This window comes from Alosa alosa, chromosome 15 (assembly GCF_017589495.1).
Source record: "Alosa alosa isolate M-15738 ecotype Scorff River chromosome 15, AALO_Geno_1.1, whole genome shotgun sequence".
Classification (NCBI taxonomy): Eukaryota; Metazoa; Chordata; class Actinopteri; order Clupeiformes; family Clupeidae; genus Alosa; species Alosa alosa.
The window spans coordinates 4,194,644-4,212,485 of record NC_063203.1 but is presented as its reverse complement, the minus strand read 5'-3'; the positions used below and the strand labels follow the sequence as shown (position 1 = coordinate 4,212,485).

The window sequence follows — 17,842 nt, the reverse complement described above, 5'->3', positions numbered from 1 at the left end:
ACCTAAGTGCGTGGGCCCTAGTTGAACTGACGTGGAATGACCCTAAGGGAAAAAAGTCAGCGTAAGAGGCAAAGCAAGCGTTGTGTTCTGGTTCTAGCAGTAGTTCTGGTTCTGACAGTAGTTGTGCCTAGTCCCAGCTCCGGTTAGGGTGAGTGTTGGGGGCAGGCTGGGGAGGGCTGGGCAGTGGTGAGAGCGAGCGGTGTGGCGCGGCACTGCGCTGTGGTGGGGCTGCCTTAGGGACCGGAGCAGCTGCTCCTCGCACATTAATTATGATCTCATGGAGCTGCTGAGAGACAAGCCCAGACCACTCCAGCTCACAGGAGCACGCCACTGTACCCAGATCAGCCAGGGCGCCCCGCCAGGCAAACACCTCCACCCCACTGGACCAGACACGACTCTGCTCGGGTCGCACTTCTGAATCACGACTCATGATCTCAGTTACATAAACTACTCAGCAATAGTGCCGTCTGCTGCTGGTTATGGTCCCCAGATACTGATCTGTGTCACGGTGACTAATAGAGAGGAAGTGTAGGAAAGCAAGCTCCTCCACACACACTAAAACACACAAATGGCCACTATGTGTCTAAAGGTGAGTAGTACATGCATTGGTTGTCGTCAAGTCAACTCCATGAGGTGAACAGCAGTGTCATCTGTGCCAGGGTAGATAGAGGGAAGGAGAGAGAGAGAAAGAAGGAAAGAAAGAAAAGAAAGAGAGAATGCATGGGAAGAGAGCCGACTGGGAGAGCTGGCAGTCTGGGGGAGACCTCGTCTTGAACCAACACTGTCAGTCATCAACCCTGCCGTCTCTTTTGTCTCTCCCCGCTGCTTTTGTTTAGCCGTTTGATTAGCAAATAGTGTTGACGTGAAGAGCTGTGCCAGCGGCGATACTAAAGCGCTTGGGCATTTTCTCACACTGGAGCAGTGTCCTTACTCATTATCAAACAAGTCACTACTGAAGTCAAGCACACAGTTGGATTGTTCAACTCCCAATGATTCATCAATATTTTCATATTAGCTGTCAACCCTTATTTTAGTATATGTCTTTATACATGTATAATATTGAATACGATCAACTATACAGTATAAATATATCACGCACGTATCAATAAGCCATACATTAAACTCATATATCCCATAGAATTGTATGTCTATGCTCAATAATGAAAAGAGCCTTGTTGTACTGTATGTGACGCCATTGTTCTCAGAGAGAGTATATCCTCATTTTGTGTGTTTGTTGTTGCTATTGTTGTCTCCCCAGACCTGTTGAAACTCCAGCAGGTGGTTGGCAGTAAGCAGGAAGAGCTTGGTAGGCTGCAGGGGGAGGTGCTTGAGCTGGAGGCATGTCTGTCATCGTCACGGCAGCAAGTGAGGAGCCTCCAAGAGTTGAGTGACAGGCAGCAGGAGGAGCTCCGCCTGGCTCAGGAGGCCCACATACACGTGCAGCGTATGTAGCACACCAGCACCGACCCGCATCCCAACACCAACACACACACACACACACCGCTCACACACACACACTGGCCAGCTTAGTCAGCACATAGTCATTTGAACTCCTTACAGGAAATTCATGTGACTTTTTTGGATATTGGATATGGCACACACTTGCCATGTACTGTACATAGCAATACTGTGTAAGCAATTTAGAAAGACATGGCTAGCTCCTGTTAGACGTATGCCCGGTTTGAACCTGCAAATGCATTTAAACAAACAAACACACGCTTTGAATCAGGCAACGGCAGGAAAATGTGTGTGATACTTTTACACTTTGCTTGTTTTTTGGTCTAGCCTGAGGTGAAAGCTGCCTTCAGTGTGAGAAGCGCATGAGTGTGTGTGTGTGTGTGTGTGTGTGTGTGTGTGCGTGTGTGTGTGTGTGTGTGTGTGTGTGAGTGTGTGTGTAAGGCTGTTGTTCACCATTGGCTGGGCTCTGTCCATAACCTTTTGGTCCCACCACAGTTTTCACTGGGATTATAGCCCTCTGGAAGCCCTCTTCGCGAGATGAATTGGTGGGGTCAAGCGTTTGTTTGAAATGTAGTTACAACAGGGACTGCTGTGCTACAGTTAGACAACGCTAAACAAACAATAGCAGCAGAAATGCCAGAAAACATCATAGAGTTGTAGTGCCAGTGGAGTTTGGAAAAGGGTTTACCCCATTCCTGGCTAAGCAGGGAGCCTAGCAATCCCTCAGTGGTCAACAATGTCCATTCGTTATAGGCTGGTCCATTGGTTTCCAAATTAACCTAAAGTCCACACCCATTAGGCTACGACAACTGGAAACAATTCCCAGGGCAGTGTGGTCTGACCCTGCTCACGGAGTGGACTGGGGCCTGGTCACCATGCCCACATGGGCACATATCTCTGTGACAGCTCCACGTGAGTGGATAAGACACTGGCCATTTCTCAAAACCCCACTCCAACAAGAATGCATTCTGGGACGGTGGTCATGTCATGTGCTCTCCCAAATCTCAAGTATGTCAATACAAACATGCCGGAACATTCCTGAGCAAGAAAAAAAAAAAAAACGCTCACAGACTTGAACTGTTTGTGCTCAGAATGCATATGTGTGGCGGGAGAAATGGCCACACTGTCCACACTGTCTGTCGTCCCCCGCTGTTTCTGAGCAGCTGATGTCTGAGCAGCGTCTGTTGTGGGGAGACATGTACAGGGTGTGCATGTGTGTATGTGCAAGTGCGTGTGTGTATAAGTGTGTGTGTGTGTGTGTGTATATGCGTGTGTGGGCATGTGTATGTGTGTACAGTAAATATAAGTGTATGTGTGTGTGTACAGTAGACGTGTTTGTGTGTTGTGTGTGTGTGTGTGTGTATGTATGTGAAGATGTGTAGATGTGTGTGTGTGTGTGTTTGTGTGTGAGAACAGTAGATGTGTGTGTGTATGTATAAGTGTGTGTGTGTGTGTGTGTGTGTGTGTGTGTGTGTGTGTGAGCGTATGCGCGTGTGAAGTTTAGTAGACTGGCGTGTGTTTGGCTTCTTGCTTGCGACTCCTCTGGGCGCTGTGTACAGTGTGGAGTGCCGTGTGGAGACTGGGATGGTGTGAATGTTTTGCTTTGAAATGTCACAGGGCGGCCCTGGGAAACGCTCCTCGCATGAGTCAAGGGCCCAGTGTGAGCCTGTCCTGACACCACACTGAGACAGCACACACACACACACACACACCACACACACACACACACACACACACACACACACACACACACACCACACACACATGCACACACACACACACACACACACACACACACACACATTCACCATTGCTGCTGCCAGTGGACTCACAGATTTAGATTGGCATACAGACTTGGCATACAGGCATATGGGTAAGCACGTGCACTCGCACACACACACACACACACACACACACACACATGTATTTTAAACATGCTTACTTACACAACACCTATGCCCCCCTCTCTATGCTGGGTGGTTCTTTACACCTCTCTGACACGGTGTCATCAGGTCTCCAGGAATAGCACAAAGGCTGAAACTTAATATCCTCCTATAACGTACACTTGCATAAGGGAGTGAGAATGTGTGGGACTGTGTTTGCATGTGTGTTTGTGTCTGTGTGTGTGTGTGTGCGCGTGTGTTTGTGGGAAGGTGTTTGACAGGTGTGTAATAACAGTGTTGCACAGTCTATGTGTGAATCTGTGTGTGAACTTTCATTTGGTGTGTGTGTGTGTGTCTGTGTGTGTGTGTGTGTGTCTTTGCCTGTGTGTGTGTGTGTGTGTGTGTGTGTGTGTGTGTGTGTGGGTGTGTGTGTGTGGGTGGGTGTGTGTGTGTGTGTCAGAGTGAGCAAAAGCGGGACAGGTATGCAAGGTGAACCATCTCACACATTCTCGTCTGCTTCCCTGCACTGTCTTTATCATCTTGTTGAAATTCTTGCCACACAGTAAACACTTGTGAAATGTTTCTCTTGGCAGCGAGCCAAGAAAGACGACCTTTTCTGAGCTGCCTTTCAGAAGCAGCTTCTGTGACCTCACGTCTCTGTGTTTATGTATGTGTGTGTGTGTGTGTGTGTGTGTGTGTGTGTGTGTGAAAGCGAGTGCAGTGGGGAGTGGAGGACGAGGGGGAAAGAAAGTTTGGAAAATCACTACTGCCATGATGACCTGGCTGCTTTGTCAGACTGCACATTCATTCTGCAGGTCGGGGCTTGCTGTTATTGCATAAACTCAGTGCCACGCAGCTCTCCTGTTTATGGAGCCCGGGAGCTGTCACTGCAACATTATTTTTTCTTTATATCGAAAGAACGTTTTGTTAAAACATGCGCTCATTTTATTAAAATGTGCTCTAATTTGACTTAATCATGTGCTCATTTTAATTAGATCATGCGCTCATCTTAATGATGTTGTTCCCATGTTTTAGACAAAGGACCTAGGCCAGCACAACAGAGCAACTTGTGGCTACAATGCTGCACACATACACAATTTCCCTTGATCATTAAGTCACAAGTGAGTCATTGTTACAGTAAAACACAACAGCTATTTCCAAACATAGTAGGCTAAGGGAGGCAACACGCTACAACATAATATTTACAAACTCCAATCTACATCCTGTCATGATGAGTGCGTACGGACTGCCTACAAAATGGCAGCTACAGTCTTTTAGTCTATGAAAAATCACTTTGGTCATTTGTATTTTAACATTGTTTAGTTTCTGACTTGTTGATCAAGGGGAACATCTAATGCAGTGGTTAGGAACCTATGGAGAAATTTGAGCAGGTTTTTCATCACATTACACTAGCCTTAAAAGGCGATTACACTATCGTATCAATTGAACATAAAACGGCAATAGCTGCAATTGTGTTTCTAAATGATAAAGCCTAGTTTAACCTCAGTCTTCACCTTAACTATTGTTTTATTGAACAATCTGGCTTGACATGGGCCGTTGTCATGTCAACTTCAGACTCTACAAATAACAAATAAAATCTAAAAATATTGACTATTTATGGCTCTCTGGGCTAAAAAGGATCCTGACCCCTGGTGAGGGTCTACCCTACTTTTTTGAGGTGTTGTTCCGAATGCAAGGCTGCATGATGCAACCCTTGGCGTTGGGCAATAGCACATGGCTTCAAGTGTGTTTCAGTCTGTCATGGCACAGTTCACTTTGATGGGTGTGATTAGAAAGGTACAAGTAGAACGTCTTCACTAGGATTTGCCACAGATCACAGGATTTGTCGACCTGACCTGTGTGATTTTTTTTGTATCAAATTAGCTTTTTATGGCTTTCCCAGCTAAAAAGATTCCTGACCCCTGGTGAATTGCCAAACTTTCCAGCTTGTATGTTTGTGCTGCCTCTCCTAGTTCCTGTAAGGAAAATGTAGGAACGAAATACCGGTAATTAAAATGACAACATGATTCAAAAAACAAGCACACAAAGCGTAAGCATAGGATTTTATAAAAAATCTTTAATGACAAAAAGAAAATCTTGCAATTACAACTCCTGGGCTCCATAACTATTAATTTAAGCGTGTTTGTGTATCTGTTAATGGGTATGTGTTTTTTAGTGTGTGTGTGTGTGTGTGTGTGTGTGTGTGTGTGTGTGTGTGTGTGTGTATCGGCCATGTGTTTATGTGCGCGTGTGTATAGGGATGTGTGTGTGTGTGTGTGTGTGTGCCTGTGCTGTCTTAGCCTCAGCTATCCACCTCGCCTGGTCATGTCACAGTGACCAGAAAGCAATTATCAGCATATTGCTGTAGAGAGAAAGGCAGAGAGAGAGAAAGAGAGAGGGAGAGAAACAGAAGAAGGAGAGAGAGAGAGAGAGAGAGAGAGAGAGAGAGAAACAGGGAAAAAGAGAGAGCCCTCCCTTCCCTGGGCCTCTTTAGCCCCATAGAGAAAATGTCAGGCTGACACAGTGGAGAGCACTTTCTCCTGAAAGACACGTCTCCATGAGCCGCTCTCAGACGCACTCTGCCACACACACACACACACACACACACACACACATGCACACACGCGTACACACACACAGACCCCACCACGCACACTCCCCCCCCTTGGCCACCGCAGAAAAGAGAGAGGGGGCAGAGAAAAGATGGGGGGAAAACGAAAAAGAAAAGCAAGTGCCATTGAGTCAGCCCTCCAGGAGGAACAGAGGGGGGAGAGGCTGGCACCGGCAGAGTGTTCCAGAACAATCCCGCTGTTAAGGCGTCTGAGTGGAGGAGAGGCTGGGGTTGGCGTCACACCACTCTGAAGAGGCGTTCTTCAGGTGGCCAAGGAATTAGTGCACTCACTCATGGATGCATGGCTGGATGCTGTATGAAGGCATTTCTTCCTCAAGGCTTTGGTTGAAATAACACCATATTGATAGTAGTAGTAGACTGTGTAAATATGACAATCACAATCTTGGCAATTTGACAATTGTCTTCTCTGCCACCATTAAGACTTCATATTTAAGCTCTGTTGTTATGTGTAGGTAGAGCTCCCTCCCTCTCTCTCTCTCTCTCCTCTCCTGTCGTCCTCCTCCTCTTGTCAGCCCCTGTGTATTTTGGTCCAGTGGGCTAAAATGCTAATCATCAGGAGAAAGGAGCTGGAGGTCAGGCTGACTCGCTCCTGCTCCTGCTCCGCCGCTCCGACCCAGGCCAGCCACTCAGCCACTCCATTTGAGTGCTCCTTTGGTTGGTCTCAGTGTGTGTGTGTGTGTGTGTGTGTGTGTGTGTGTGTGTGTGTGTGTGTGTGTGTGTGTGTGTCTGTGTTTGTGTGTCTGCGTGCTGTGTCAGCTTGTCAGTATTTGCAGGTCTATGGGTATGAGGGTGGGAGTTTGTACCTGTGCATTTCTGTGTGTGTGTGTGTGTGTGTGTGTGTGTGTGTGTGTATTTGTTTGTGTGTTACGCCATCTGTTTCTGTTTTTCAGTTTTCAGCTTCTCTGTGTTTGAGTGCACTGCATTTTTTAAGAGCCGTGTTTTTGCGCTCTGCTGTAGCGATTGAGGGCCCTGCTTGGAGGGTGCTGCTGGGGGGAATCAGGTGATAGGGCCCCCTGGAGAGTCATCAGCAACACGGGGAGGGACACATTTCACCGGCGCGCCAGTCAGTCTCCGGCAGGTTTGTGCGGAGACATCGGGTCAAAGATTAAGCCCCGCTCGCTGCTCCAGGGCCGGCTTGTACAGCTCCTCTTCTCCCTCTGGGGGAGTCGGTCAGTAGCCCGGCGAACACCAATGACCCAGCCAGCAGCGCCTCACACTACACAGTAGTGCCAGTGATAATCTGTCTCACAGACTCCTCTCTCATCCCTCTCTCTCTCTCTCTCTCTCTCTCTTGCTCTCTTTCTCTCTCTCTTTCTCCCTCTCCCTCTGTCTGGCTCAGATCTCCCTGCTCTTTTCTTCTCCTGTCTTCTTTATGAGGCCTTCTGTGCTGCTGGCGTGAGACGGGGAGGGCTCGGGTCCTCCGCAGCAGGCATCAGATGTCGGCAGACTGAAGTGATTAATGGCGCGCCTCTCAGTGCCGAGGCTGTTTGGTTTTTGTATTTGCATTTGTAACCAGAGGGACCTGCAGAATGATAACAGGCGAACAGGTGGCGAGGAAGGGAGGAATGAGAGAAAGAAAGAGAGAGAGAGAGAAAAGAGAGAGAGACAGAGAGAGAGAGAGAGAGAGAGAGAGAGAGAAAGCAAGAGAACTCGGATGATACAGTACACCATGATCCAGTGCACTATTAGAGTAGAAAGGTAGCTGGCGAACGTAACCATTAAGAGCGCGTAGGAGAAAATGTGAGGAAAGGTATTTACATGGGGCTTCTAAAAGGGCTGTTAGGATTGGAGGGTCACTAAGAATGAAGGTGCCTTGTGATTGGTGGCTGGGGAGTTTGCTTATGAGTGAGTTATTGTTTGTGTTTGCGTGTGCAGGGATGAAGGAGGAAGTGAGAAGTGTGAATTTGAATCTTCAGAAGAGCCAGTCAGACTGTAAGCACATAGAGGAACAATTACAGTAAGTGCAAAACATCCATGCACACACACACACACACACATGTATCCACACGTGCGCACAGGTGCGCGCCCACACCCACAAACGCACCCACCACACACACACACACACACACACACACACACACACACACACACAAAGACATGCACAGTCACACATAAAAACAGACACACACTGTTTCACACTGCCTGTCTCATATAGTTACGCATGTATGGTCACACACAAGAATGTTTAGTCCCCCAGGCAGGATAGGAAAGCAGTTACACACACACACACACACACACACACACAGTCACGTATTATTGGATTCTCAAGTGCCCAGTGTATGCATGCGCACACACATACAAATTTGCCACCCACACACAGAAAGACTCAAATGCCTGCAAACCTGAGCATAAATATCTCACATGCCCACACACACACACACGAACACACACACACACTCTCATGTGCGCACCCACACACTGAGGCATGTTAGCACTCCCATGAGATGCTGAGCCAGGTGGAATGCGTGTAGGAAGGTTAGTGGCAGGTCAGCGTGAGGGCCCAGGCCCTCTGGCATGCTTGTCACCCGAGCAGCGTCGCCTTTGGGACATGTCAACTCCAGGTGCCGTGTGACCTCACCCTGTAAACACACACACACACACACACACACACACACACACACACATAATCACTCACGGATCCTGCCCCCCCAGTCCTCCTGCATGGCGTGCCCACTCTGCCTCCGGAGCTTAGCCTAGTGGCTCACGCTGCAGTGCAGCCGAGGCGCCGGCCCCTGGTCAGGACCGCGCTTAAAGCCCCATTTATCTCCACAAACACTCCGCACTCACCGGCCACTGCCAAGAGCAATAAAACCTGGCCGTTCGACACGGTCTAAAAACAGGCAATCTCTCTTTTTCCCACTCTTCCCCTCCTCTCTCTCTCACTTTCTCTCTCTCTCACACTCTCTTACTCTCTCTCTCTCCCTCTCTCTCTCTCTCCCTTCTCTCTTTCTTTTCTCTCTCCCACTCATTTTCCAGTTTGAGACAGATTTGTGGGTGTTTGAGAGGCTGGGGAGTTACTGCTGTTAAATGAGGCATGTGTGCGATAATGGTCATTTATCTCCCTCCGAGTCACTCAGCCGAGTCCGATTTATAGAAAGGTGTTTGTCTTTCCCTCTCACATTAAAAAAAAACGAGTGCCGGGCTGACACGAGCAATGTAGCGCCTTATCGGAGCTAAAATTAGACTCATTGGGAAATCATCTCCACGAGAAAAGAGTTGTTATGACACAAGAAAACAGACAGCTCCCTGACCTATGGGTGCGTCGGCGGCACTAACTCTGGGCTTAAGCGCTGCTCTGGTCTAGATTAGCGTCTCGCTCCCTGCAGACTCTACTCTCCTCCATTCCTCCTTTGTACTGCTCCGACGGTCATATTTTCTCCTTCTCCCCCCTCTTGCCAGTTGTCCAGTCTCACTATATCAAATGCCAGGCTGTGTGTGCCGGCCAAGCTGCCGGTTAGCAGGGCTCCTCTTCCGTCCTCATCTGCCTCATACTCACACTGACCACTTGTGCTAGTCTCTGTCCCCAGTGCTCGGTCAGTCTCCTCCTGTCTCTCCCCGCCTGCCACTTTACTCCTTCTAGCTGTCTCTCTCTCTTTCTATATATCTTTCTGTCCTTTTCTCTCTCTCTCTTTTTTTCTTTCCCTGTTTCCCCAGCAATCCTCCTCCTTATTTCCTCCACTGGCTCTGGTAGGAAAGATAAGAGGCTATTTTCCTCCTGGTCAGTCGGAGCTGTCACGAGTCCGTGTGACGCGTGTGCGATGCGATGTGACAGCCGGACAGAGAACGGCCTTCCCCCCGTCGGGGGAGCCCCGCGTGTGGCGGCCCCGTGGGAGACGGCGGCGAGGGGGCCGAGATGCGTGCGGTGTGGCCCCTCCATCTCCAGCAGTCCACCGGAGTCCACATGAGTTAATAAAGACAGCTGACCTCCATATACGCGGGCTCTCCACTACAGGGCTAAATGGGGAAAAAAGGGAGGCAGAGAGGAGGTGGAGGGGAGAGAGGGATGGAGTTGATTTCCGTTTACAGTTTCAGCACGGAATGCGCCCCCTCTATACATAGACGAGAAGGGAGACTTAAGCATGCTCCCCTGATGTCTTCCTGTCGCATGGCACGCCAGTGGAAAAAGCGGCGAAAAACACGCTAAAGGATTTATCCTCTGTGTCCTGACTCCTGGGGAGGAGAAGGCCATTCATCTTCACAGTGCACCGTGCAAACCACCAGAGACCTCTGCTTCTGCTGCTCCCACCATTACGGCCCAGAGCACCATAACCAGCGCTGTCTGAACTCTTGAACTCCTCCCATAACAGGAGACTGAGCCTGGCTTTGTAGCTTTCTTCTTCGTTTTTTTCTTTGTTTGGTTTCTGGGAATTAGAGCGCTTTGTTTCAAAGTCAATTTTGGAGGCATTTCCCCACCTTACCTGTGTCCATTGTGCTTGCTTTGCACTGTGCCAAAGCTTATCACATCATCAGGGCCATATCTGTGTTTGTGTGCAAACGGTGTTACCATAACAACCAGTCGACCTCTAACCTTCCCATCTTCCACATCTGGTGTGCTGAGGAGTCTGCTTGTTGCCGTAGAAACACAGCAACCTGTCAAGAGTGGTTAGGGCTAATTTAGAGAGGCATGCTTTGGAGTGGGTAAACACAAATTTGGTTGCTATGACGGCCCCGCATGATCTCTTTAATGGCAATGGTGACATGCACTCAATTCATCTTATTCTGTTGACAAACATACTTAGACATGTCCACACACACACACACACGCACACACTCACACCAACACAACGTCGTGAGAACAACCTCCCAGTCCTGCGCACACAAATGTTTGGAGTTGTTAGGGAATCCGTATTGCCTGTCTAAAAGTAGTCTGCGCCAGACTGGTTGAGAACATGCATGTACACATCTGCACATGCACTTGCATATCCTGGAGCCTCCACTGTGAGTAGAGCTGAACAAGAATTTGTGGATACTATAGCCACTATATAGAATGTGTGGATACTATAGCCACTATATAGAATGTGTGGATACTATAGCCAGAAGCCCAGGGCTGTGAGAGACACACAGTTCCAAAGCTGGAGCTGGAGCCTGATGTGTTTGCATTCATGACACTGAGGGCCAGATGCACTAATGCTTTTGCACCCACTTCAGGCCTATTTGTTTCACAACGTGCGTGTAAAATCATGGCGAAGGTACGTACAAACAGGCCGCACTGAGGTAAAGGCGCAGACTGCCTGTTGCGGGAGCTGAAAATGGCAAATTGTGTTTTTCCGTGTCATGCATATGCATTCATGGGAGGGTCAAGGGCAAAGTGGGAGTTTGCAATAAAGAGGGAAGGGGAGGGGAAGTGTAAAGAGCGCCTAATTGTGTATTCCGTGCATGGGCGTAGATTTAGGGTGGGACGCTAAGGACTAGTCCTAATCAATATTTTAAGATGACAAAATTGTCCCCACCAATATTTTAAACTTATTTGTGCTGCTGATCATTCCGACCGCCAGCACAACAGTACAAGAAACGTCGTCATGATTTGCTGAAAAACAGAGGGGGAGGGGGAAGGGTTATCTGACATTCACGCTACAGTAGGCCAACACGTACAGAGAGTGACAAAGCACAGGCTACTGCTTGTTTGCACCGGCAGTCAAGCGAGCGGGTGTGTCAACGACAACGGTAAATTAGGGCTGTCTGCCCACATAGCCTATCCCAAAAAAGGCCAGAGTAAAAACATTGTGATATTCCCTTTGCCCTTCAGCATGTACATGTTTGCCCCTTTTTGTGGTTTGTAGATCAGCTATGCCACCCATAAATACGAAGTTTTTTCATTGCAGTCTAGGCAAAATAATTAGCCATTTTACTGTGTAAAATAGCATTAGCTGTTAGGATATTACCCAGGATATTGTCACAGCTAACCTAGCTTCTGTAATCTTTCAACCAAAGTTAGGAGTCATGTTGAATAAGGGTGTGCCGCACAGACAGCTATAAGCAGGGTGCGATTTGTAGGGGGGGATGGTGAGGATTCCCCCCCCTCTGGTTTTCCCATCCCTACCTCTGCTAAATTATTTTTATCGTCGGGGGGGACAACATTTATCCCACTCTGCCCCTCATATTGATTAATGCTACTTCATATAAGTAAAGCGCTGCAACGTGAGAACAGTCTAGTAGGCTAGCCTACATAATAATCTGACATCAGAAACACACCGTCACCGTCAGCACTGATGCTGCTGACACAGTGGCTGCGTGATAACTTAATTTGGCCTTGATCGTGCAGGACATTTCAGAATGTCGAGTGTGTAATCCATCATAAATGGCTAGGTTCAATGGAAAAGTTAGCTGGACAAATGAAAGAAAACGAGAAGGATTCAGTAAAGCATAATAATGTTTTAGGACCTTCAAAATTAGAAAACTGATGCAACTGAGATGGAGGACAACAACACGTAGAGTAGAACGTAGGCCTATTGTCCGAAGGAACCTACATTAAATGAGGAGATGAGCTGAATGTCAAAAAGTGTTACAGAAATTGCTTGGCATCGCTTATTCAGTGGTTCTCTACCGAAACACCTGTAGTTTGCGGAGGGCGAACGAGAAAGCACTAGTTTGATAAATCAGCCAGTAGTAGACAAATAACTTTTAGAAATAATCTGTACTGCAAAAACGAATGTTGGTGGGTATTTAAACTATCTAGCGGGTGTTTTAACAGCTGCAAGAAATAGAAGCTTCATGGTCTTTATGTTCTGGTTCGTAAATTATTTTCATAAAACTTCAAGTTGCCCTATAACTTTACTCTCCAAACTCTTCACTGCACTGTAGGCAATTAACTGACAGTATGATAGGCTATTTATTTTCTGTAGGCTACAATAAACACATTTATTTTTTTTTTTCAACTTTTTGCAATATTACGACTTGGCTACTGAGCATAAAATCAGCAGGAGAGAGAATGCACGTAAGCCTACATGGCGTGTAAGCGCAATGTGTAGGCTATTTGGTTACCAACTAACACTGTTAGCCAATTCACTAACTTAAGACTTCAGTGCCATCATATACAACGTTTTTTTTACACAACAAATACAGAAAGGATGGAGGCAGCAAAAGTAGAGAAGTCATTTCAGATGGGGCAAGAACAAGGTGAATTTGTATGCTTGTCAAAACGTAGTCCTACCCTACATTAGAGGAGCTGATCATCATACCAAGCACACTCGCTGTTTAAAGTCAAACTAAAACTAAAATGTTACAAAGGTGGCAAAAATAATATAGGGTATTATTAGCCATGACATTTTTTTTTTTTTTTTTGGGGTTGTGGATGTGTCCCCACCAAAGCTGAGACCAAACCTACGCCCTTGATTCCGTGGTATGTACAAAAACTGCCTGTGAAAGCGCACGTCTATTCTGCACCTAAATATCTCCGCCTTGTAAAAGCAGGTGTTAATCCAAATTGCGGTTAAATGCGTTAATAAGAGAACCTTTCAAAGACAACAGAATCGCTATTTAGAGCACCAGTTTTGCGTCTTTGTACTATATCAAAAGCAACCTTAACTTTCGTTGGCCTTTCGAATGTCTTACTTTAACTTTCACGTCATCCACTTAAACTTTCCTACTTGCTAGATTTGACTAATCTTCCATAGTCTACATGCACAAGTAGTTTGGGTAGAACTCCTGCTCTTCATTATCTCCCTGCTTGTTGACATTTTTTGATGTATTGTATTATTTCATGATCGCTAAACGTTTGATTCTTTTTAATGTTGTCATCAGTTAACTTCATTGAACTGCACTTGTATGTAGGCTACTGTATGACGTTCAGTTGTGGACGTTTGTAAATTGTGGTAGGGGGCGGAGAAAGGCGCAGATTACCCGATGAAGTGAAAGTTTGATAAATACCACGTATGACAGCATTCGTTATTTGCAGTTTGTCCATGGCACTGATAACGCTACGTTCGTAAATGTACGTACATCTGGCCCTGAGAGCTTTTAGCTGGAGGCCTCTGTCTCATCATGTAGAACAAAGTGTGATAAATGTAAATAAACAGATGAGTGGAGTACGTTGGAGGAGAGCTGTTTAAACTATGAGAAGTCAGACCGTGCCATCAATTTGTGTTTTCCCTAACACTTGACTTGTGTATCCTAACACACACACACACGCACTGAAACATTCTCAAGCACGCATGCAAAAGTCTTCCACAAGCCCACGAGCCCTTTGATGTGTGTACTGGTTTTCAGTTCCCTGGAGATGTGATGTCACCTGTGTTTACTTACGGCCCTGGCAGTAAATGGAGTGGAGCCGCGCTGGTGGTTACGCCTCATCGGCAAGGCTGCCAGCGTCACAGGGCCCTGTCACCTCCCCAGCCCCACACACTCACACACACACACACACACACACACACACACACACACACACACACACACACGCTCTGACGTCCACCACCACAGCCAAGGTGTCCAACGGAGGAGAGCCAGCCAGCTGCAGGTGGCCATGTGGAGCCATAGCCTGCAGCCTGCTGCATTCTGGGAGAAAGAGCCTCGGCATGCCAGGGATTCCACAGCCATTTGTTTCCCTTTTGCGAACCTCAAAAGAACAGGGCCATCCGTAATTACAGAGCCAGAGGAACGAGGAGGAAATGAGGGAGACATGAACAGAGAGAGAGAGAGAGAGAGAGAGAGAGAGAGAGAGAGAGGCAGGGGAGAGAGAGACAGGGAGGGTGAGACAGTGACAGAGTGTGATTGAGAGTGATGGGGTGGTAAACATGGCTTTGTAGGTAAGAGGCAGACACTAGCAGTGCACGCAACACCAAGTGCACGCAACACCCGACACTTTTGTGAAAAACGTGTTTGAAAAAAGAAAAAGCATCAAAGAGGACTGTATACTATTCAGTTAGGTGAGTTAGTTGTGAATGTGATGGACAGATCATGGACACAGTCAGTGAGTGACTTTTTCAAAGTCAAGAGAAGGTCTGAGTTCCTGCTCTCCCTGCTCTCACAGAAGTTCTAAACAAAACAGGCCAAGGCCTTTTCTTTTTGTGCTGTTCTCCCCATCCATCCACTACCTCCACTTTCAGCAGCTCCCACCTCTGGCCACCCCACCCCACCCCCTCCGCTCCGCTCCTCTCTTCAGCACTGCCTTATCTCCTGTGTCACAGGAATCCAGGGGAAATAAAAAGGTTATCTTAACCCGCTGTCAGATAGAAGCGTGTCACGGAGCTCCATTGGACCGTCTGGCTACAGTAATAAACAACGGCGTGGGGGAAAAAAAGCTGCGGAAAGGAGAAGCACAGCACACCATAACACACCAAATCACCAAGTCAGATAGCGCCTGCCACCCTTGCATGCACGCACACACACACACACAATCACACACACATTGCCTCACCCTGTCTGAGAGATAGCAAGAGTAGGGGTGAGATTTACCCGTGCTTTCATCTCTAGGCCTCCTCTCTGATTTCTGGTCGTGTTGCTCTTCCTCCCTCTTTCTCTCCCTGTTTCTCTCCGTCCCTCTCCCTCTTTCTCTCCCTCATTCTCTCCCTCTCTCCCTCTGTCTCTGTGGCGTCGGGGCCTTCCGTCGTGGCTCCGGCCGCAATGTTGATGAGATGCTAAGAGACGTCCGCTTGGCATTCCATCATGTGAAGTGCGTGTGTGGGAAGGGAGTTATTACAGTGGACAAATAACACCAGTTAGGAAAGAGCTCCCCCTGACCACCCCCACCCCCTCTCCTCACCCCTCCCCTACCTCCGAACCTTAACCTTGGAGAGAGAGGGAGAGGGAGGGAGAGGGAGGATGGGAGCGCGTGAAAGAGAGAGAGAGGGGGGAGCCTCATGTTGTCTTTGAAGTGCGGGGCCTCTCGTTCCCTCCTCGCTAACGTGATAACGGTGAGCCCCTGGGGGGACGTCGGGGAGACGAGGGGAGTAAGGCGAGAGAGGAAGAGCAGGAGGGGGCGGAGGAGGAGGAGGTGGAGGAGGGAGGTGGGGGTCCTCTGGCTATCCCACCGCTGCAAGACAGACTGGGGCTCAGACATGCGAAGCCCTGCCTGGATCCTGATCGCGTGTGGCAGGAAGGTCATCGGCCGAGCCAGGCCGCCACAAAGCCAGAAAGAGGATTTGTTGGAGGAGTCGTGTGTTGCTGTGGAGTGAGTGACTGTGTGTGTGCGCGTGTGTGTTAGCGGGCGGTTAGCGAGTCTTGCACGATAGTGCTTGTCCGTATTAGGCTGGCGTTCACATGTGGCTGAGCGCTTTATGGTGAATTAATGCGCTGAAGTGTAGAGAAGAGAGTGACACACACGTAAATATGTTTGCACACTAAGCACTTTTCATCTCGCAGGCCCCCTCTCTATCACACACACATGTAGGCACACGCAAACATGCCATACACATTACACACACACACTGACACAAACACACACGCACACACATATACGCTTTTCCAGCAGACAGGCAGGAACCACTACTTAATGGAACGCATGACAGCATGAGGCCTAAACTGACCTTTGCTGTCAGTCTGTTTTCCTCTCAGTCAGATGCACAGACACCTATACACATCATTATACATGCCTATATCCTACTGCAGATGGCAAAATACCCAGAAAGCCTTCGGCTAATTGTTTTTACCTTTAAATGTCTTCTGTTAATACAGAACGTAGATTATGTATCTTCCTGTTACATACGTTTTTAATCCAAAGTGACCTTTGGTCAGGTAATAGGTGCATTCAATCCGTATGACTGTTTTCAGGGAATTTAAACCACAGTTTTGGTTTCACTTACAGGAACACATTAAGCATCCCCTACCCCCACCCTCCACACCCCCATCCCATCCTCAGACTTGCCAAGGTAATCAGAAGGGGCTGTTAGGTTGTGAGGTAAAGAGCAGCCGGGGCAGCACGTCTGCTGGGGATGGAACGCATCAGTGGGCTGCAGCAGTAGCTCCCCTCCTGTCAGACAGCAACATCAAAGCCAGGGGCTGCTGGGTGGGTGTGTGGGGGACTGGGGGTGGACAAGCACAGGGGGGTGCTCTTGGAGCTGTCTTCCGTCTGACATCCACCCCCTAGCTGCTGCACGCTCAGGGTGGTGGTGATGGTGTTGGGGGATGGGGGTGGGTGGGGGGGGGGATGCAGATGGGTACTGGTGCTGGCCTCTGATGATGGTGATGATGATGATGATGATGATGCACATGGCTGTTGTGTGGCAGGACGAGGAGCCGAGAGATTGAGGAGCTGCGCAGCGGACAGATCCAGTGTGAGCGCGAGCAGAGAACAGCACTGCAGAGGTGTGTGCTCACCACACATTCACCAAATACTACCAGCAGGACACACACACACACACACATACACACACACACACACACACACACACATACACACACACACACACACACACACACACACACACACACACACTGTACATAGAAAGAATGCCATGTCATTTGGTATAATTAAGTTATGTGGTGAATGCATATGTGTGTGTGTGTGTGTGTGTGTGTGTGTGTGTGTGTTTGAGGGTGTGTGATGTTGCGTGTGCCTGATTGTTTGCAGAGCAGCATTCTGAGTGCGTTGCGCCTCAGTCATCTGAAAGCCATCTCCCGTCTCATGAGGTGACTCACATTCCTGATAAAAAAGAACAAGGAGGAGAAAAAAGAAACTTGTTACATGACTGCGCTTTGTTTTTCACATTCCTCCCTCCCCATAGTTTCTGCCTCTCTTTTCTTCTTCTTCTTCTCCTTCTTCTTCTTCTTCTTCGATGCGATGCATCACGTCTTTTTTTTTTCATCCTTTCGTTTGAAAGGAGCGATCGCCACAGAAGCGTGTCGGGGAGAGGCGTTTGAGATGTGCTTCTGAAGAGCGCATGAAAGCATCTATCCTGCGGAATATCAGAGAGTGCGCAGACCTCAGTCACAATGC

At 48.1% G+C, this 17,842-nt stretch overlaps 1 protein-coding gene across 4 annotated transcripts in view; it reads left to right on the top strand.

Annotated features, from left to right (window-relative positions):
* Positions 1–17,842, top strand: part of lekr1 (leucine, glutamate and lysine rich 1) — a 71,271-nt gene that overhangs the window by 32,835 nt on the left and 20,594 nt on the right. For all 4 annotated transcript variants that reach the window (XM_048264108.1, XM_048264110.1, XM_048264109.1 and 1 more), the window contains 3 exons: positions 1,259–1,444; positions 7,849–7,930; positions 17,134–17,211. In XM_048264108.1, coding sequence (XP_048120065.1) covers positions 1,259–1,444; positions 7,849–7,930; positions 17,134–17,211 — 346 coding nt within the window. The remainder of the gene's footprint in view (positions 1–1,258; positions 1,445–7,848; positions 7,931–17,133; positions 17,212–17,842) is intronic.